The sequence below is a fragment of the Paramormyrops kingsleyae genome, chromosome 9 (genome assembly GCF_048594095.1).
Source record: "Paramormyrops kingsleyae isolate MSU_618 chromosome 9, PKINGS_0.4, whole genome shotgun sequence".
NCBI lineage: Eukaryota > Metazoa > Chordata > Actinopteri > Osteoglossiformes > Mormyridae > Paramormyrops > Paramormyrops kingsleyae.
The window spans coordinates 17,412,199-17,434,917 of NC_132805.1; the positions used below are offsets into that span (position 1 = coordinate 17,412,199).

General features: G+C 41.2%; 1 protein-coding gene across 3 annotated transcripts in view; it reads left to right on the forward strand.

Annotated features, from left to right (window-relative positions):
* hpn (hepsin) overlaps window positions 1–21,051 on the forward strand; it is a 39,780-nt gene extending 18,729 nt beyond the window's left edge. For all 3 annotated transcript variants that reach the window (XM_023801132.1, XM_072716481.1, XM_023801133.1), the window contains 3 exons: window positions 17,508–17,650; window positions 18,023–18,187; window positions 19,732–21,051. In XM_023801132.1, the coding sequence (XP_023656900.1) occupies window positions 17,508–17,650; window positions 18,023–18,187; window positions 19,732–19,776 (353 nt within the window). In that variant the 3' untranslated portion in view covers window positions 19,777–21,051. The remainder of the gene's footprint in view (window positions 1–17,507; window positions 17,651–18,022; window positions 18,188–19,731) is intronic.
* Window positions 21,052–22,719: the final 1,668 nt, after the last annotated feature.

Consider the following 22,719-nt stretch of genomic DNA (forward strand, 5'->3'; position numbering starts at 1 on the left):
TGACCGAAAGAACGAGATCGCGAGTGCAAGCGGCCGAAATGAGTTTTCTCCGCAGGGTGGCTGGGCTCTCCCTTAGAGATAGGGTGAGGAGCTCAGTCATTCGGGAGAGACTCAGAGTAGAGTCGCTGCTCCTCCGCATTGAGAGGAGCCAGATGAGGTGGCTCGGGCATCTGCTTAGGATGCCTCCTGGACGCCTCCCTGGTGAGGTGTTCCGGGCATGTCCCACTGGGAGGAGGCCCCGGGGAAGACCCAGGACACGCTGGAGGGACTATGTCTCTCGGCTGGCCTGGGAACGCCTCGGGATTCCCCCAGAGGAGCTGGAGGAAGTGGCTGGGGAGAGGGAAGTCTGGGTTTCCCTGCTGAGGCTACTGCCCCCGCGACCCGACCTCGGATAAGCGGAAGTTAATGGATGGATGGATGGATGGATGGATAATTCATGGCAAATAAATTATTTCTTATATATTTGTTCTGCCATTACACTCATCTTTATTTTAATATATATTGTAAATATGGCAGATTTTTGTTAAGTTTGAAATTTGACATCAAAGTATAGACATTGCAAAATGCAGTTTGGAACACTTGCAGAAACATTATAAAAGTACATAGTAAGCAATGCTGGCAGTTTGTTTTGATCCCAGATATCTGATCACCAAAGTCTTGGCTACATGAAGATGACTAAATGGTGTAGATGCAACATTCATTTGGATAAATAAATAAGAAAACCTAACTCATGTCACTATTTCTGGCTCCTTTCATTGAATATGTAGCAACTTTCATGTGTATGAATGAGCCATTGTCACCTGGCCACGTCCCCAACTCCCTTTTATGGCGCTGAAGGGGATGTATCTGGATTGCGTTTCACCGTTGCGCTGTTAATCAAATTACCATGCGAATGCGATTTGAATACGCGCTAATGCGGCTATTTAGAATGTGAATAGCGATCTCCAGGTGAGAGCAGCACTACACGCCCCCGATGCAGGTAAAACAAAGTAAGATGACATGGTTTACTTTTCTGCTGATTTAACCTAATTAAAAAAAACTTTAATACTTCCGACAATGGACGTTTTGAAAACAAGACAGATTACGGATTTAGCCAGCGTTTTTTTCATGATTCTACATTAATATTTCAGCGAGATATAAACTGAAATAGACGCGAAAAGTACGCGATGTCGCCGACGACATACTCGACCCCAGAGAGTTAAGCGACTGACGTGGCTGAGCTGGGGAAACCGCAGGCAACCAACGAGTCATCACAGGTGGGATCGTAGACCCCAATGAGTCACTGCAGGGAGACCACAGGTGACCACCGAGCAGGAGCCAAGGGGACTGCAGGCGACAGCCAAGCAGGTGGTGGAGGAACCGTCAGCGACTGCTGGGCAGAAGCAACGGGGACTGAAGGCAAACCCGGGGGCCGGATGGGTGGGATTTGACCCCGGCATAAGTGGCCTCTCCCTCTGCAAGAGACAGAGACAGGGTCCTGGCCGGGATCTTCCAAAATGGGGTGGCCATGGGGTCTGGAGTTGGGACGTGAACTGGAGCCAGGACTCAGGGTCTGCAGCCGGGACAGAAACTGGCACAAACACGGGAACTGGACCCAGGACGGGAACTAGAGTGGACACATGCTGGGAACTGGAGCCAGGACGGGACCTGAAGCTGGGACACATGCTGGGAACTGGGACAGATACGGGAACCTCAGGAACTGGGGCTAAGGAGATTGAGCACACTGGAAGTCAGGGAACAGAAGACTGTGTTGGGAGGCATCTCCGGAACCGCTGGAATGGAGACCAGGGTTCCCAACAGGGATGGAGAAGCGGGGACTTTAAGTGCCGTTCTGAGCGGACCGGTAGCAGGGAGGTCAGACGCAGACTCGGGCGGAGTGGTGGCTGACGACCCGGGTGTGACAAACACCGCCAGGTCAAGTACTGTGAGATACGCCTCATGCTTAACCACTGGGAAGCAAGCGGGGTTCATGTGGGGTTTTAACAGGATACCTGAGGAATCTGCTTCTCTGCGATTCTTCCACTTCGTTTTACCTGCCGTTTTAAGCAGAGCCAGGGATGGTTCAGGCAGTTCTAACAGAGAACAAGGCAGTCCACAGTCCAGGGATACCTGCCTGATCAGCGTCTCTGCTACTCCACTCCTCAGCTGCAGAAGGCTCTCGCACCTCCTCCACACGGTGCGGGTCTTCGGACGAAGAAATCTCTTCCAGGTTACCCCTCGACTGTATAGCAAGGGCTCGAGTTGTGGGGTCCTCCTGGACTGTCTGAGCCAGTATATCACCTCATCAACTAGACTGAAGTACAGTACGCCACCTCAGTAAGATGAGGTGTCTTGTTGTCGAGTCTGGTCATTCTGTCATGAATTGCAGGCACAGAGTGGGGATCGGAACGATTGGGATGTGACACTTATTGTCATTCTTGATATTATATAATTATTTGTATAACTTCCTTAAATTAAACTTCCTTGATGATATGGGATTCTGAACCACATTTCTGTCTCCAGGTCATTTCTGTGACACTACTTTTTTCTAATTTATCCATTTTGGATATTGATTTTATTTGCCACCAGTCTTCGCCCTTATTGTTTTGCTTGTAGGTTTCCAAGAAATCAAATAATTTTTAAAAAACTATTAGAAATAACATTTTATCAACATTTTAAATTAACATTTTATCCATAACTAACAAAAGATAAAAACTAGTAGTTAATAGTTACATTTAAAATAAATAATAAAATTATGCAAATTAAAAATCCATCAGCCTTTCAAATTTCTTTCCGTTTGATCGCGACCCCTGAGGTGATTATGACAGATTAACGACACATCAATAGCTTCAGTTGCAGCAGAATTTACAGCACCATGTTATTTTTATTTATTTTAATTTTTTTAAACATTAAACATTCATGCACATAATGTGTAGGTAATATGAGTAAATAACAATTTTAAAAAAGTTATATAGTTGTTAGAGCATTGTGTTCTTTTGTGTTGTCATGCTCTTGTTTGGATAGGCCTATTGGCGCATATGCACCGTTGCGCACAACATTTGTATATTTTAACCACTTCCGAGGATAGTGGGGGTCACGAGTCACTGGCACGGTTATTTTGGGGGTCGTGAGCTGAAAAGTTTGGGATCCCCTGGTTAGATATTTTATCCTGTCCTACTTCATTTGCAGAGTTCATTATCTAGTCACAAATACACTTCATGGCCTAATTTGCAAGATCATTTCAGTATTGAATTATTGTACACTCATGGTTGGATATTTCAGAGAAATTCCACTTGTAGTAAGTCAGCGATCACCTTTGAAATCCACTACATCCTTTGAAGTGAGAAATCCATTTGTGTGGTTTATAGTAATTTTCCAAAAAACATATTGAATTACTGTACACTTGTGATTGGATATTTCTGAGGAATTCCACCTGTAGTAAGTCAGTGATCACCTCTGACAACTACTACAACCTTTGAAGTGGGAGAAATTGGTTTAGTATGAATGTGAAATTATTGCAATTTCACAGATGTTTGTATTGGTTCTCCAGAATGCACTTTGCACTTTGTAGATGGTCCCTAGCAAAAGGCTGCGCTTCCAACGCTGGCTTATTAGTTTCGCAGAAAATGCCTCGTCACTACAATAATTAATGAACACATCAGTCACTATACAATGTTTTTTTTCCTGAAACAGAGAGTGTGACTTTTGTGATTTTTGGTGGTGTCGTTTCAAAGATATAGGGGAGGCAAATCCGAATATCGAACATAAAACCAACTTTACCACGATTGCACACTCACTACAACAGCACAGTATCGCGGTATCTACTACAGGGAAAATTGATATCCTAATCCCTACCACCCCTTAACTACGTATCCCTAAGACAGACCCCAGTCTGGCACCGACTCGATGTATGGATCTGTCCAGGACAAACAGGGTTTCCACTTAACTCAGTGCGGGGAGAGTGCCCAGTTGCTCTCCCCCGCTCCGGCGTCAAGGTGACTCCTTCTCCAACAGAGCGTCTCAAGGCGCGATCGCTGCGTCTCTTCCCTCCCAGCGCTGTCCTTCCCACAGGCTGTCCTCGGTGTCCGCAGTCTCCCTACGGGGTGTTCCGCTCTCCGGTATCGGCTCCGGTGTGCGCTGTCCACGGTCTCCCGGCTGGTGTCTATTTCCTTGTTCTCCTTCCGGGGTGCCTCTTTTCTCTCGTGCGATCCTCCTCCTTCACTTTCCCAACCAATCCCAATTCCCCGTACATAGAACAGGTGTTGTGCCGAATTGCCAAGGCAATTAATTAATTAGTCCAGCGATCCTGGCTGGCATACCAAAGTCACGAGGGTACAAACAAAACCCCACATGCCCGTAATGCCCAAACCCTTCCTAGTGGCCACGTGACATATTTACAAGATGAATCGTGTCTGAGCACCTGCATCAATATTGTTTTATATGATACGAAACACTGTATGTAGATCAGTGTTTCCCCTACCATTATATTAGGGGGATGCCTCGCCCCCCCCCCCCAATGGCACGTCCCGCCCCCCCTTGAAGGTCAGCTTAATTTTATTTAATTTTATTCTCTATATAGCGCCAGATCACAACAGAAGTCACAATTCTCCTCTGACCCACTGTTGCTAACTCCTCAGCAAAGAATGTCGCTATTGGTTGTCCCAAAAGTCGCTAGAAGTCGCTAAATGACGCCATCGCCTAATTTGCATAATGTGCATGTAATTTTAATGGACGCTGTAGGAGAGAGGAATAATGTCGTGGGAAAGACAAAAAGTGGTTAAAAAACACCCTAAATACGTTTAGAACTACAAATGAACTTTCTTCTGTCGATTCTTGTTTTTTTACATCATAATTCCAACCCTCTTCCTATATCCGGGCTTGGGACCAGCAAAAGTGACCCCAAAGAGACACTCTGGCGGAATTATTTATTCTTAAAAACTGTCATACTTGGCGGAGTTTTTGGCAATAAGCCAGGGCAGGAACAGCCAGTGGTGGCTTCGCGCATGTGCCATTCATTTGCAGTCTGGACATTTCTTGCTCTGACTGCAGCTGGGCGGGGCTGCTGCGTGAGGACTGTCCGCCTGTGAATGCTTTGGGATGGGAGGGGAGCCCACGGTAGCACCCGGTGCTCAGTGAGGAGAGTAAGAACGATACGTGCTTCCACGTCTCCAAAAGTCTCCAATAACACTAGAAAAAGTCGCTAGATTTGTCGCTAATCGCTTTTTTGAAAACAAGTCACCAGAGAGTTCAAAAAACTTGCTAAATATAGCTACAAAGTCGCTAAGTTGGCAACACTGCTCTGCTGTCTGTTTCGCGCATGGCGGAGTTCCACCCCGATGTGCACGCGCAGACACGTGCGCGCACACACAGGTGAGCACACTCCCACCAACGGACAGAGGGCACGCGTCGAAAAATATGTTGCGTCAACCACCTGAAAAGCAGACAAAAAAATACTGCAGTGACAAAAGCTGCACACTTTGTGGATAATTGTCATAAAAAGAAATTTTCTAATCTTTAGTTCAGTTGTTATATTGACTGCTGTCATTAATTAAAAGAAACACATGAACACCATGAATCCTGTCGGTGTCCGTCTGCCCCCCACTGTATGTAGATGTTATACGTATGACCAACGCTATACGGAAGAGGATTAGGGCCACCATGAAAATATTATTTGAATTCTGACTTTCTGACTTTTTTCTCAGAATTCTAACTTTAATCTCAGAATTCTGAGTTTAGAAAAAAAAGTCAGAATTCTGACATTAAAGTCAGAATTCTGACATTAAAGTCAGAATTATGAGATTAAAGATAGAATTCAAATAATATTTTCATGGTGGCCCTAATCCTCTTCCGTAACACTACACATAAAAAATAAAAAGATAATGTGAAAGAAATTCATAACGATTTACTTGTGAGACGAACTGCTTGTGCGGAGATTGATTAGTTTCGTTTAATTTTAGAAAGTGTCTTTCCAATAAATGTACAGGAACATATATATTTCAGGTAGCCTAAATCATTACCTCTGCGCGTCAATATAGATGTGCATATATATGGAGGGAAATCCCGGACATTTTTCAAAAGGAATTGCAAATTGCATTTGCAATTGCGTTTTCCATACTGTATGTGGACGCATAAAGTGTGACGTAATTCAAATGCAATTGCAAATTTTGCATTACCGTTTGCTTTTTCACTTTCGCGAACGAACACTGCCACATTTCAAATGAAAAAGCAAAATGCATTTGCAATTGCATTTCCCATGTTTTACAAGGGTCAGGGGTGGGTCTATACTGTGGGGCGTGATTGTATGGGGAGTGACGTCACTCGCAGTCGACGACCAAGAGGGGTGTGGAAGTAAATTAAGACAAAAGTCGTTGATGAAAAAACACGTTGAATTACACTTATCGAATAATCCAAAATTAAGTTCCAAAACATACGTATTTTAAAGTGCATGTTTATAATTCAACCACATGAATTCAGTTTACAAGTTGCCCGCAGGCATCTTACGTTAGCAAGATAAGTTTGGTGATAATTAATGCAGCTAGCGAATTACTTACATAAAAACCTATTAGTTGGGGGGCGCAATAAGTTATCGTAGATAACTATATCGAAGAGAACTCTATCGGCAGTCTATCGCTCATCCTGCTAGTCCCCGATATAGAGGGTTGAATTTCGGACCGTATTTTAAACCACTGAAATTGTGGCAGCGTATTTGAAACAGCGAAAATAACGGGACTGAATATTGTAAAGCAGAAATAAGAGGACTGAATGTTACTGCTTGAATAAAACACATGGAATATTTTCAACTGAATTTGTTCTTTAGAAATTTATTTTGAGGCGAAATTAAATGAACTGAATTCATGTGGTTGAATTATAAACATGCACTTTAAAATACGTATGTTTTGGAACTTAATTTTGGATTATTCGATAAGTGTAATTCAACGTGTTTTTTTCATCAACGACTTTTGTCATTAATTTACTTCCACACCTGTGGTATCCTGATGGTTCTATTTATATAATATTTTACTTGAAATACCACTCCTCACCATTAGGAGTGTTATCCATTGTCTAGGGTAGTTCAGAGAGCGCGAGTGCAGGCTGAGAAATGAATCAGTTGAGTTTTCCCCAATAAGGCATTCCTTTACTGCGATTCCTGTATGGTGGTATCAATCGGTTGTACACCGGGTTATTACATATTGGCGACGAGGATCTTGGAGGCATGAATAGGGTGTGCGTAAAATAGGGGAACAGTAACGGGACTAAAAAAATTAAAAATAAAATAAATAAAAATAGGATCGGAGGATTGAGCGGGCACATGTATAACCATGAACGCGATGATAGGTGTCCTGTCAGCGTTTGATGCAAAGGAGCAGTCATGGGAAGAGTACTGTGAGATTCTTGAGCAGTTTTTTGTAGCAAATTATATTGACGACGGCGAGAAGCAGAGAGCTATCCTCATCAGTGTGGTGGGACCAGCTACATACAAGCTCATCCAGTCCAGAGAAGCCCAGCTCGAAAACATACAGTCAGTTAACAACTTTACTGAAAGAGCACTTCAATCCTAAACCGAGCGAGATTGTGCAGAGATTTAAGTTTGACTCGCGCTCCTGATGGCCCAGTGAGAATGTCAGTGCATATGTAGCTGAGCTGAGACGGCTAGCTCATGATTGTAATTTTGGCGCTACCCTGGAGCAGATGTTAAGGGATCGTTTGGTGTGTGGTATGAACGATGATAGAATTCAAAGACGTTTGCTGTCAGAAACGGACCTGTCGTTTGAGAAAGCATTTAAGATTGCCGTGGCAGCGGAAGCCGCTAATAAAAACGCACAAGACCTACAGACCAAGGCACCGTTAGCGTGTAACAGCATGAGAACGGACAGAAGAGAGAGAAAGGGGGAAGATTGGAAAAAGAGAGAGTGTTACCGATGTCACGGAAAACAACACGGGGCAGCCGAATGCAAGTTTAAAGAAGCAAAGTGTCACTGTTGTGGGAAAGTAGGACATATTGCCAAGGCTTGTCGAAATAAACGTAAAGAAGGCGCCTGGCCCAGCGAAAAGAAAGCACACATAGATCACACAATGTATCTGAAAGGCAGAATAACGATAGTTCTGAGCAGGAAGAAGATGCATTCACATTAGCCTGCTTGAAGACAGAAATCTCAGTACAAAGAATTAAGCCATTTGAAGTAAAAATGGAAGTGAATAAAAAGAAAGTAAAATTTGAAATTGACACAGGATGTAGTGTGAGCATCATGAATGAAATGAAGTTTAATGAGACGTGGGAAGAAAAGAAACGCCCGCAAATAAAGGAAACCAAACTCATAATTAGGTCTTATACTGGAGAGAAAATAAAAGTAGTGGGAATAGCTAGAGTTGTAGTGACCTATGGACAGCAGATGAAGATATTGCCCTTAGTTGTAGTACAAGGCACTGGACCTAGCCTGTTAGGAAGAGGGTGGCTAGAGGCCCTCAAGCTGAAGTGGGATGAAATAAAACATATGAGAACAGAGGCCCTGGGACTACAGGAAATACTTACAAAGCATGAGGATGTTTTCAAACAAGAACTAGGCATGTTAAAAGGCATGAAAGCGAAAATTAGTGTGTCTGCTGAAGCCCGTCCTAAGTTCTACCGACCCCGCTCAGTTCCATATGCCATGAGGGTGAAAGTAGAAGAAGAGTTGGAGAGGCTGCAGAAGGAGGGCATCATTGCTCCTGTTAAGTATGCTGAATGGGCAGCACCCATTGTACCTGTCCTGAAGCCGGATGGTTCTGTCAGGATATGCGGTGATTACAAACTAACAGTAAACAGCGCCTCCTTGCTAGAGCAATACCCTATTCCACACATGGAAGACCTGTTCAACACATTAGCCGGAGGAAAACAGTTCTCTAAGCTAGATTTGAGCCACACCTACCAACAGATTGTGATGGATGATGAGTCCAAGAAGTACTTAACAGTAAACACACATCGTGGCTTGTTCACATACAATAGGCTTGCTTTCGGAGTATCATCCGCTCCGGCAATTTTCCAGAGAACGATGGAAAGTTTGTTGCAAGGCCTGCCTAGAGTAGCTGTGTATTTAGACGACATCTTGCTGACTGGGAGAGACAACGCTGAGCACCTGAGCACGCTGGACGAGGTACTCAGGAGACTAAAAGAAGCTGGCCTACGATTCCGCAGATGCAAGTGTGCATTCTTGCAAGATGAAGTTGAGTACTTAGGTCACAAGATTGATGCTGAAGGCCTGCACCCCCTGCAAGACAAGGTGAGAGCCATTGAGGAGGCCGCACCGCCAACCACAGTGACCGAGTTAAGAGCATACCTTGGTTTGCTAAATTACTACAACAAGTTTCTCCCTGGGCTGGCCACACGCTTAGCACCATTACATCAATTGTTGAGAAAGGAGGCTCAGTGGACCTGGAACAAAAGGCAGGAAGACGCATTTCAGTTGTCAAAACAACTATTAAAATCAGCTAAAGTACTGTGTCACTATACAGCGGACAAGGACTTGGTGTTGGCATGCGACGCCTCACCATACGGTGTGGGGGCCGTGTTATCTCATGTAATGGAAGACGGAAGCGAAAAGCCATTAGGGTTTATGTCCCGCAGTCTGAACCCAGCTGAGAAACGTTACTCACAGCTCGACAAGGAGGGGTTAGCCTTCATGTTTGGGATCAAGCAGTTCCATAAATACATCTATGGACGGCGGTTTACAATTACCACAGACCACAAGCCGCTGATATCGCTTTTCCACGAGAAGAAGCCAGTTCCACAGATGGGGTCGCCAAGGGTGCAAAGATGGGTGACACTCCTGAGAGCTTATGAGTACAAAATCATTTACAAACCAGGCAAAGAACATGGAAATGCAGATGCGCTGAGCAGATTGCCACTGCCACAAACGGAAGAGGAGGACATTACAGAGCAGGTCCTCATGCTGGAGGTGATGGAAGATCCACCAATCACAACAGCTCAAGTAAAGCAGTGGACACTTAAAGATGAGACTCTCTCTCAAGTGTTACTCTGGTGTCTGAAAGGATGGCCTAAAAAGGTGGGAAAGGAGTTCAAAGCTTACAGCCAGAGAAGGCTGGAACTTAGCGTGAAGGATGGATGTGTACTATGGGGAGCTAGAGTGGTTGTTCCAAAGACAGGAAGGAACATAATTTTGAAAAAGCTGCACCACACGCACCCAGATATATCCAGAATGAAGGGGTTAGCACGTTCTTATGTGTGGTGGCCAGGGATGGAAAAGGAAATACAGTCTTGCCACGCATGCCAGGAAAACAGGAAGTCTCCAGTTGGGGCACCACTTCATCCATGGGAGTGGCTTGAGACACCGTGGAGCAGACTGCATGTTGATTATGCAGGCCCACACCTGGACAAGATGTTTCTAAATATTTGTAGATGCACACTCCAAATGGATGGACGTGTATCCAACGGACAGCGCAACTAGTCAAGTTACTATAGGGAAGCTAAGACAGTGTTTTAGCACACACGGCTTACCCCAGACCATAGTATCCGACAGTGGAACTTGTTTTACCAGCCAAGAGTTTCAGACATTCCTGAAGCAAAATGGTATACAGCACGTGACATCTGCGCCTTTCCACCCGGCATCCAACGGCCTGGCAGAAAGAGCCATGCAGACATTCAAACAAGGCATAAAGAAAATCAGAGGAGACTCCTTGGATGCAAAAATAGCAAGATTTCTGTTCAGTTACAGGATTACCCCACAATCCACCACAGGGGTGTCACCAGCTGAAATGCTGATGTCCAGGAGATTACGTTCTACTTTGGATCTTCTGCTTCCGAACTTGAAGTCAAAAATACGCAGGAAGCAACTCAAACAGAAACTACAACATGACACACACAGCAAGTGGAGGAGTTTTTCCCCTGGTGATGATGTGTACATCTGTAATTATAGTCACGGACCAAAGTGGGTCCCCGCAGTCATTGAAGAACTCACTGGACCAGTGTCTTATTTGGTGCAGACGGGAGATGGACGCAGCATGAGACGTCATGTTGACCAAATCAGGAAACGGCTTGCGACCATGGCTGGCTCATCTGGACCGGAGGTCATAGTAGAGCCTGCCAGTCTTAATATTCCGGAGCAAGCTGCGGGGGTCTTGCCTACGGAGACTGTTGTCCTGGCGTTGGTGGGAGGAAAGGTGACAGAGTCTACTGAGACAGCCCAGCCTCACCTTCCAGCTGACACTACGCTAGATGTGGGAGCAGACCTACTGCCAGTACTACGCCGCTCTGAGTCCTTCTTACCTGGAAGATTATGTAAGACAAGTAGTGTGATTCCCCATTAATGAGCAAGAATGTGCTCTGGGATCACAGGAAGGATGGTAGTCTACCCACCTTCCTAGGGAGTTGTTTTGTAATATTAAGAACTGAAATATATATAAAAAATATATATATATTTAATGTCAACACTTAAAACAATGTAATAGTGTTTCCTGTGTGATTTTGTTATAGTAAGTAGTACCTAATGGTATAATTACAAATTCACTGTCCAGTATAATTTGGGAGCAGTTTAAACCGATAACTAGTGTTAGAGTTAACCTGAGTAGTTTACTCTTAAGAAGGGAGGGATGTGGTATCCTGATGGTTCTATTTATATAATATTTTACTTGAAATACCACTCCTCACCATTAGGAGTGTTATCCATTGTCTAGGGTAGTTCAGAGAGCGCGAGTGCAGGCTGAGAAATGAATCAGTTGAGTTTTCCCCAATAAAGCATTCCTTTACTGCGATTCCTGTATGGTGGTATCAATCGGTTGTACACCGGGTTATTACAACACCCCTTTTGGTCGTCGACTGCGAGTGACGTCACTCCCCATACAATCACGCCCCACAGTATAGACCCACCCCTGACCCTTGTAAGACATGGGAAATGCAATTGCAAATGGATTTTGCTTTTTCATTTGAAATGTGGCAGTGTTCGTTCGTGAAAGCGAAAAAGCAAACGGTAATGCAAAATTTGCAATTGCATTTGAATTATGTCACACCTTATGCGTCCACATATGGAAAACGCAATTGCAAATGCAATTTGCAATTCCTTTTGAAAAATGTCCGGGATTTCCCTTGTAAGACATGGGAAATGCAATTGCAAATGGACTTTGCTATTTCATTTGAAATGTGGCAGTCAGTGTTCGTTCGCGAAAGCGAAAAAGCAAACGTTAATGCAAAATTTGCAATTGCATTTGAATTATGTCATACTTTATGCGTCCACATATGGAAAATACAATTGCAAATGCAATTTGCAATTCCTTTTGAAAAAGGAACGTTTAATATTACATTTTACCTTATATTTAAGTACATTGTGTGCAGAATTATTAGGCAAGTACTATTCTTGGAGATAATTTTTAGCAAAAGTTGAGTTGAAAGCTTTCTTGTGTACAAAGTAAATTTATTTAGAGAGAACATGTTACATTTGACTTTCACAAACAAAAATAAAAGAAAAACGCTTGATTATCAGTGTGCAGAATTATTAGGCAATCAGAAACTAAGTGGATTATCTCTCTTCACCATCAATAGAAATAATAAGAAGAAACAATTTTTGTATATATATCAGTATATATAAGGATTAACAAGCTTTCAGCCGTTCAATACAGCCCACTTCACCCAGTTTAATGCCCAGTATAGCCAACTTTCTTTTCAGTGGCCACCATGAGCCTGTTTCCCACTGAACCAATCAGGTTTTTGATTTGATCCTGTCCTATATTAGCTGAGCCAGCTAGGACTACCACATAGAAGCTGCTCTGAGAAAGGTACTGCTTGCTACTTTGGAAAATCTCACACTTTGGTAAGGTCCATTAGTTCTCAATGGGGTTGAGTCAGGCGATGAAGGGGGACAGGCCATAATCCAATCACGTTTTATGCCTTTCTAGGCCAATCTATGAAATACTTTGATGCATAGGGAGGGGCATTGTCTTGCAGGAATATCATAACCTCTTAGAAAGCTGCTGACTTCTTATTGTGCCAGTGTTTGAAGAAGGTATATTCTAGAAATTGGCAGTAGAGCATGTGGTTGATTTTTGCACAGTCTGCGAGTCAGAAAGGTATATATAAAGAGGACCTTACAGAGAGCAGGAAAAAAAAAACAAAATAGTAAAGTACCAGTCAAAACTGGCAGACTTTTGTACAATCAAGTGGTTTGTTGCTAACAGCCAAAGAGGACTGAAGAGGCTTTTAGAGAGAAGATGACACACATAAACTGTCAAAGTTCCGTGCCAAATTAAAGGGGAGACTTTCAGAGACTCTTGAGCATCAAATGCCATCATTTTTCAAAACTGCAATCAAAACAGAATCCCGAGACGGTCTAGGTGCAGTGTGCTGCGTGACATTCTTAAGGTCATAAACGCTGAAACATGGTCTCCACTCAACAAGGCATGTAAGGTATAACATTGTAAGAATGGGCACCAACACATCTCAAGACTGATGGTACAAAGGTTTTGGGGACAGATGAAATGAAAGTGACTCTTGATGGAGCAGATGGGTGGGCCATCAAGCACCAACAAGGTGGTGGAGGAGAGATGACATGGACTGCAATTATCAGTGATGAACTTGTCATAAGAACATAAGAACTATACAAACGAGAGGAGGCCATTCGGCCCATCAAGCTCGCTTGGGGAGAACTTAACTAATAGCTCAGAGTTGTTAAAATCTTATCTAGCTCTGATTTAAAGGAACCCAAGGATTCAGCTTGCACTACGTTATCAGGAAGACTATTCCATACTCTGACTACACGCTGTGTAAAGACGTGCTTCCTTAAATCCAGTTTGAAATGTTCTCCCGCTAATTTCCACCTATGGCCACGAGTTCTTATAAGTAAACAGAGCTTCAGCACCCCCCAGTAAGTGATTACTCTCGTTACACAGGCCAGTGCAGTGCAGGGTTAACACTACACAGCTGCTCATAGCAGGCACTCAGCAAGTACCCATAAACATAAGAACATTGTTTGGATACATTTATTTTCTTACTTTACAAATTACTGTTTTGATAAATGTGCTTAGATTTCTTTAGTACAGTATATGCTCTTCTTGTTTTATCTGGTTCATTTTGTGTTTAAATGCTAAAAAAAAAAAACATATTTTGGTGTAATTTTTTGGGGCCGGATACCAATTAATTGGTTTTCCATTATTTCTTATGGGGAAAATTCAATCACAACTCAAACTTTTTAGGATTCAATCCGGAGTTCTGAATGGATTAAGTTTTAGTTCTGAGGTACCACTGTATATATAGTTATGTGAAAAAATTAGGACACCCATTAAATATTTAGTACTAGATTAAGAAATATCAACATATCAATATTGAATCTTGTTTCAAATTATATTTGTAGATAAAGGTTATTTAATTGCATGACCGATGAAAAAACAAGAAACAAATTCACTTTTTTCACAAAAGAAATTAACTAAGATGCCAATGCCTACTGAGGAAAAAGTTAGGACACCCTGTGCCCTAATAGCTAGTATTTCCCCCTTTGACTGAAATAACTTCAATGAGACGTTTCCTATAGCTATCTGTCAATCTCTGACATCGACTGGCAGAAAGTTTTCCCCACTCTCCATTGCAGAATTCCTTAAGCTGTGTGATGTTTGAAGGGTGTCTTGCATACACTTCCTCTTAAAATCACTCCACAGCATCTCAATAGGATTCAGATCTGGGCTTTGACTTGACTATTCCAGAACTCTTTCTTGTAAGCCATTCCTTGGTAGATTTACTGGAATGTTTTGAGTCATTGTCATTTGCATGATCCACCCCAACTTCAGCTTCAACTTTTGGACAGATGATCTCACATTGTCCTCAAGCACCCTCTGATATGATGAAGAATTCATAGTAGATTCTATGATGGTGAGCTGGCCAGGTTCTGCTGCAGCAAAGCAGCCCCAAACCATGACATTTCCACCCCTATGCTTCACAGTTGGTCTAGGTGAGTCTCTGGCAAACTTCAGTCTTGCCCTGGTATTTTTTTGACAGCAAGGGTTTCCTCCTTGCACAGCTCCCATGTAAACCAAACTTGCACAGTCTCTTTCTGATGGTAGATGCATGTACCTTGACAACAACTGTGGCAAGAGCTTCCTGTATGACCTGTGATGACATTTTAGGATTTTTGGTGACTTAATTCAGCATCTTGGGGTCCCAGACTCATATGCATCTACATGCTTCTTTCTGAAGGCCTCAGAGAGCTCTTTGGATCTCACCATGGTGATCCCACTCATTTCAACAATCAAGAGCATATATATACACTCACCTAAAGGATTATTAGGAACACCATACTAATACAGGGCTAGACATAAGCCGCGGCACCGCGGCCAATGGCCGTCGTGCCTTTCAAAATTGGCCGCACGCCTCCTCAAAATTGAAGTACCTTACGGCCAAGATTGGCCTGCCTTTAATGTTTGTCTGGCCGTATGCCCCCTTTTTACCGAAAGTAACGTTCATTACACAAAAGACTTGCGCACGACACGGTCCACTTTACCTCGTCAACAATCGATGCATCTGTACTGAACCCGAACCCAACCTTCGATACGAGAAACGAGGTCGACCCGCACATCTCGTAATTCCCAACTACTGAATGAACCGCAATGAATTCTGGACTAATACGATCATGTGTTCGTCGCATGATTGGCTGGTACGGTATGTATCGTCCAGCCTACTATGGAGCCACAGCAATGACAATGGTGCATCATCGGGGGTTACGTTTTTGATTGGAAAAGCCATCCGACGGTTTCCGAATAACAGATAGGTGTCCTCTTCGGTAATCATCGTGTAGTTGTCGTCTGCTGCTTATGCTGTCACCATGCCTCGCAAAGATCGAGAACGTAAAAGAAAGCAAGCTGAACTCGCGGCTACTGCCGCAAAATGTTGCAAATTATTTACTTTGTTCAGGTAAGTGTCAGATGGTGTTGTAAAAAAACATTTGCCGAGGCAGAGCAGATTTGACTCAGAGAAGTACCAAGCTCTGCTGGGAGGATATAGGACTGGTAGTGTGCAGTGTGCAAAAAACGAACGTCAAGTCAATTGTCATGTACACTAAAAGAATACGGGTGTTCTGAGCAAACAAATACAAAAATATTGACGGCTCCTTTATTGTTGGATTTTGTTTTTTGAAATAAAGCTATATATATCTATAAATATATATATATATATATTCTGTCTCAAATCGAAGGTCGTATTGCGTAGGTTGTCTAAACTTGGTAATTACAGTAATTGGTAATTAGTGACTCAGTATTGGCCCAATGCCTTTTTGGAAAGTTTCTGCTTTTTTGAAAATAAAAAAATGCATCCTTTATGGAAATAAAATTCCTCCACAAGGCCCGAGGTGTCCTATGAAATTTAAATAAATGAAAAAAACATTTTTTCAAATTAAAATTTTTAATTTGTCAATGACTTCACAAAAAACAATACCACTGCACACTAGCTAATAAAATTTATGATCAAAATTCGAGAAAAAGATTTATGACCAAAGCTCTAATTTGAATTGGTGGTGCAGTGCACTAGGAAAAGATACCCAGTGACTCATATTTCTTTGTACCAAGAAATTAGATAGGTGGTCCAAATACTTAATTAATGTAAGCTTTGGAAATTGTCAAATTACTACATAGTCTGCGAGCCTCGGATATGTGGCCTTGGTGCCCTGGATTTACTCCAGATTTTGGCCTTGTGCCCAGGCTTAATGGCCTTGTGCCCTAGAAAAAATATGAATAGCCAAGGCCAAAGTGGCTGTGCCCTCCTAAATCCTTATGTCTAGCCCTGCTAATACGGTGTTTGACCCCCACGGCCTACCTGAGCATTGTTTCTGACCATGTCCATCCCTTTATGACCACCATGTACCCATCCTCTGATGGCTACTTCCAGCAGGATAATGCACCATGTCACAAAGATCAAATCATTTCAAATTGGTTTCTTGAACATGACAATGAGTTCACTGTACTAAAATGGCCCCCACAGTCACCAGATCTCAACCCAATAGAGCATCTTTGGGATGTGGCGGAACGGGAGCTTCGTGCCCTGGATGTGCATCCCACAAATAAACTGCAAGATGCTATCCTATCAATATGGGCCAACATTTCTAAAGAATGCTTTCAGCACCTTGTTGAATCAATGCCACGTAGAATTAAGGTAGTTCTGAAGGCGAAAGGGGGTCAAACACCGTATTAGTATGGTGCTCCTAATAATCCTTTAGGTGAGTGTATATACAGTATGTGTATATATATATATATATATATATATATATACACACGTAAATATAAATTGGTATTTCATGAAATTCTTTATCGTAATACTGTAGTACTAAGATTTGGCATCGATTTCTATAGTGAGTATATGTATAAATGTTCTCCTCACTCCTGTATCCTCTTTTTGTAAAATATATGTCAGATTTTGGGCATATTTTAGTATGAGTCATGAATCTAATGTAATATCTTTAAATATATATATAAGCTGTACACTATTTTATAGTAATAGAAATGGAAGATACATACAGCATATGTAATGATCAATATTCAGTGAAGTTCGCTTTATATCTCCTCAGGCCAGCCATCAGATGTGTTACAAGAAGCCAGTGTGCCTATTATCAGTGATGCCGTCTGCAATGCCGCTGACTACTATGATAACCAAATTACCACAAGCATGTTCTGTGCTGGGTATGAAAAAGGTGGCACTGATGCCTGCCAGGTATTGCAGCATATCACAGCAATGACTTCACCATGGAAATTTTCACTGTACAATTTTCAAGACTGGAAGCGCGTATTGCCATAAATTGCCATTGACTATCCTATTAATTATTAAAAATGATATTAAAATGTGCACATTTTCTCACTTGTAAGAGCCAACAACACACTCTAAAAACATGAGGATTTAGTGATTAACATAAGGTGATTAAGTTTGGAGATCGCTGTATTTGTTTTAGTCATCAGTTAAATTTAGGCCACAGCTTATCTGCTGTATGTCAAGGGAGATGAACTATATTTCAGGTTTGCCCATGATGGAAGTTATACATGGTTTAAATGCGGATTTTCTCTGTGTTTGTCTGCACCACTGGCACAGGGTGACAGCGGAGGCCCCTTTGTGTCTGAGGACTCCCTTTCCAAGGCAAGCCGATACCGCCTGTTGGGGGTCGTCAGCTGGGGCACGGGCTGCGCCATGGCCAAAAAGCCCGGTGTCTACACCAAGGTTTCCCGCTTCTTGCCCTGGATCTCATCTGCAATGAGGGTCAGTATTGGAGGAGGCATGCTTGGCTTTGAGATACATGCCTGATTGCCAGGCATTATGGAGGTCCCACTAGTGCAGTATTGAATTTATTACCTCTGAAAAATCAAGAACGCCTAATGCGAAGATAGTGTAGGTCGACTCATTAGGAGATATAGGCAACCACCTACGGCAGAATCTTCTTGTTGAGCTACAGGAAAACTGCTGACACTATATTTAATCATGCTTTAGTTTAACATGCTCATGAAATACTCAGTTGAGCACAAGATTGTATGGCCGGAAACTATGACACAAATCGTGTCTGATATTGGCTCAAAACTGGACAGAGCATTTTATTTTTTAATACAGTGCATTTGAGAAATGTGTAGGACAGGTGCAAAATGTAATCCATACATTTTCCGAAATACTTAATTGCAGAATATGATATGATATGATATGTTCCTTTTGAACAATAAAATAACTATCTCAAAATAATAAATGTAACCAAGCAAGAAAGCAAGGAGGGGTTGGCCCACAATAAATTTTGCGGAACAAAAATATCACAATTTAATGAAAATATTATTACTATAAGCCTACCTTACACACTCTCCCCCTCTCTCCAAAAAACATGCCATGATTAAGTTCTCCCACGATAATTTTGACCAAGCTCCCCATGATACATTTTGCCAATTGGCTACTGGACTGCTACAGATAAAATTTGCTGAATGGGTAGGCTAACATCAGTGCAAACTTTATTATATTATATTTGGATATCATCTTGCGTCCCACATTTCTGTTCTATACAATGTTCCTGGGAAGTTTGCAAAAAGATTCTTGGAATACATTTACATGGCAGATGGTTGTAGTCACAAGATGATAGCTGCAGGCTGTATATTTGCTCTCAGTCTTACAACATGAATCTAAAGGTTGAAATAGATCTGTCAAATACTTTTTGAGCTATCACACTAATAGGATTAAATGTCCTTTTTGGTATCACTATGTTGTGCTGCTACAATTTTAGGGCAGTCTATCTCAAAGTTTGTTTTCCAGTCTGTTATCCCTACAATGTACCTGTAAAGTTAGAAAAAAATCCTTAAAATACTTTTATATTTACTGTGTTCTTAAGACCAAGTGTCTTCTATAGCTGTAGTTTCCTTCCTTTGCTGCCACTCGGTTTTGTGGCTTCATTTTTGGGGCAATTTGCCTGAAAATAAAACCAGGTGTAGATCTTCTTCCACATAATGTTTTCTGAAGCAGATCAATGAAATCTTGATTTGACTAATCATATTCACAAGGTCAAATGTCATCTGCTATCACCCTTCCATTTGGTGACACTAAGTGGCGTCTCTTAAATTTTGGGATGATCTGTCTCAGAAATTAAGCACTTCAGCAGCCATACAATGCCTCTACACAGTTTGAAAAAGATCTGCAAACCTGCAAAGGACAAACGGGTATATAAAATGGATGGATGGATAGATGGATGGATTAATTAGTTAAGTTTACTATGAGAGTAGAGAGGCAAAGCCAGTGAAATGGCCTCACCTGTCACTGTATTTTTGTTTTCACAGACCTTTGAGAATGTACCCGGTGTACATAAAATGTCACGAACATGAAGGTCTCCATGATTTCTTCACCACAGGCACTTAGATACGCCTCCTCACCTATCCTCGCTATAACACCTTCCATTCTGTCCCTTGTCCAGCAGCATTTGTTATTATCCTGCATTTGAGTGCTCACATACTGTATAACTCCACAGAAGTTTAAATTCAACCTATGGGCTACAGCTTAAGCCCTCATTGTCATTAGACTTTTCTGACTGGTATTAAAAGCAGAGTCTGGCCTTAAATCGGTATTGTCCAAAGCATCCAAAGAAAACTGTTTTGCATGCACCTTGAATAGTGTATGTGTAGCTATCAGCAAAATAGCACACTGTTTATTTATAGTCAGGTCAGGAAGCTGCTGAGGTAAAACAAGCAGAAATTATTTTTAATGCAGCAAATAATTAATGATCAATCCCCTTTATGATGTGTTTTTTTCCATTTTATGGATGATAACATAATGGAGGCAAAAATGTATTCTGTGATTTGAAGAATTTTGAAAATGTTTCATAGAGATTATATACCTGGTAGGTTACAGGCTAAAGAGATTTCCCTACTGAGGCTGTAGTAGCTGTTTGCACGGCATATAAAATGATCAGCAGTCTGATAAGGAACTTTAAAGTCCAGGTGTATATCCTCCTGAGACCCAAGGAAAATCTTACAATTTAGATTTTTTCAAATTTATTTTTATTTTTAATTTCACAGCATGTCCTCTTTAGTGTACAACAGGAATAAATATGTTTCCTTACATCAGTGAAAAGATAGATGCAAAAACAACATGTCCACTACAATGGACATAAATTAATGGGTGGGGTCTCAGGAGGATAATGCTAAGTATTGAAAAATAGCCCATGGCTTCTCGTGCCTTTTACTTAATTGACACTATGTGTTACATTATACCTGATTTAGGAAGTAATAGATGTGCATGCATGTAAGCAGAACCAAATGTAAGTCAAATACTGGCAAAATATATACTCATTGACTCATTACTTCTGAAATGTATACTGTATTTAAATGTAAATATACCTGCATTTTACTATTCCTCAATGTCAATAATTTGTCATTGGACACCTGTTCCCTTTAATGACGAAAAATTAAGATATAAAATCACTTTGTGTTTGAATTCATGTACATGTTTAGAATTCTTGAAAAGAAAATGAATAACATATGCTAATAGGACATATTTGTTTGTTAACAATAGCGCAATGCCCTTTGGTATCCCATATTTTTTTTTCTTTATACCAGGGTCTTCTCTTAAATATGTATTGTGTCAGTTATGTGTGTTTATATCATCCCCCTGTCTAATATTAAATTGAATTTTTAGATTTGTTGTTATCTTGATAACTGCTGAATGCTGCCTGTATCAAAAACACTAAATCTAAATATTGTTAAAACTTAAAATCTTACTTAAAGGGGAGCAATGAATTAAACCAAATAATGAATGTTAATTCATATATATATATATATATACACACACACACATTTTTAAACTATTGAATATGTAATATGATGGTGGTTTAAATCAACATTTGTTCTTCCTTTATCAGTGTTGTAAATAAGTAGTTCCTGATTCTTTTTTTATAAATGGATCGGTTCCTATTTCTGGTCTGCCAGCATCTCTTTGTGCAAAAGTAAACTCGGAAACTTGTCACATTTTTTTTGATTGTTAGAGATACACCCCTATGGCAACGGAGTGAACAACAAGTGTCATATGTTGCTAAATATTTTCCCCTGGAACTATGTAAGGTTCTGAGGACTAAAGCATCGGTAGTATAAAGTTATGCATAAATCTTAGAAAGATGCGTGTTACAATGGCAACACACTTAATCCGAGGTTCCCATATTTTACTCCTTTTCAAATTTTTCCCTGTAGCTGCTTTGCATAGCTCTTAGTCCTAGATGGTTATGTTTTTGCATTTTTTGATTTTATAACCATTTATAAAGTAACCATGTACTGTCTATAGGCTATATCTTATTTCTGGGGTCTGTTCAAGGAATTGAATACTTTTTATACATTATATTTTTCAGACAGAACACCCAGGCCTCGCACACATGGACAGTTACACCGTAATTAAATGTTAATGTTATATAAAGCCAACTGACATCATGCAGTGAAATAAATCATAAACTTCATGAAAAGTGAACTTTTTGGTTTTTGGTGAATAGGTTTCAGTAAAACCAGAGCATGCAACTTGAACAGCCTGAAACCTTGTTCCCTCCAACATGTAAATGTAAATCAACGTAATCTCATATAGCAGAAGAGCTATAAACATTGGTTCTGCTAATCCTGATCCTTGACCTTCTCTCCCCTTCTCTCATACAGAATATGGGAAGATCATTAAGCTAAAAATCTTTCTAATCAAAGAATATTGAATATTTATTTTAAATGAAAAAATATAGTTATTTAATAAAACCACTTGAGGCCACTATACATATGAGGCACATTATACATGAAACTTAGTTAAATCTAATCCAACTCTTTATCCTTGACTATAATTCACAATTTATACTGTATTCCAAGCAGCATAAGTACATGCAACATGTTCCAGGTGCTCCCAGTCCAGCATTTCTACCTGCACATTTCCTCTAAGGTGGTTTATTTTTATAACAGAATGCAGAAAAACTGGCTCTGTTACTAATTGACGAGTGTATGTGTTGATGATGATCTTATGTGTGATGTCACAAAAAGCTCATATATGTGAAGCTGTTGGGTGTGAACTTGAGATACATTCAGCTGATTAATTCAGTTAAACTACAAACTTTTACAAAAAAGTGAACATTTATAATTTAGTTAGTGCAAAACACATCCTGCCAGTGTAGTAACGTGGTAACCAAGTATACTCCATAGTGATTCATCTGAGATTGCAGGAACATGATTACTCACTTTGTGAATTAAGGGACATCTTTGGAAATGAAACTTTAAAGCATAATTGAGCAATACATTGAACCAGAGCTGGAA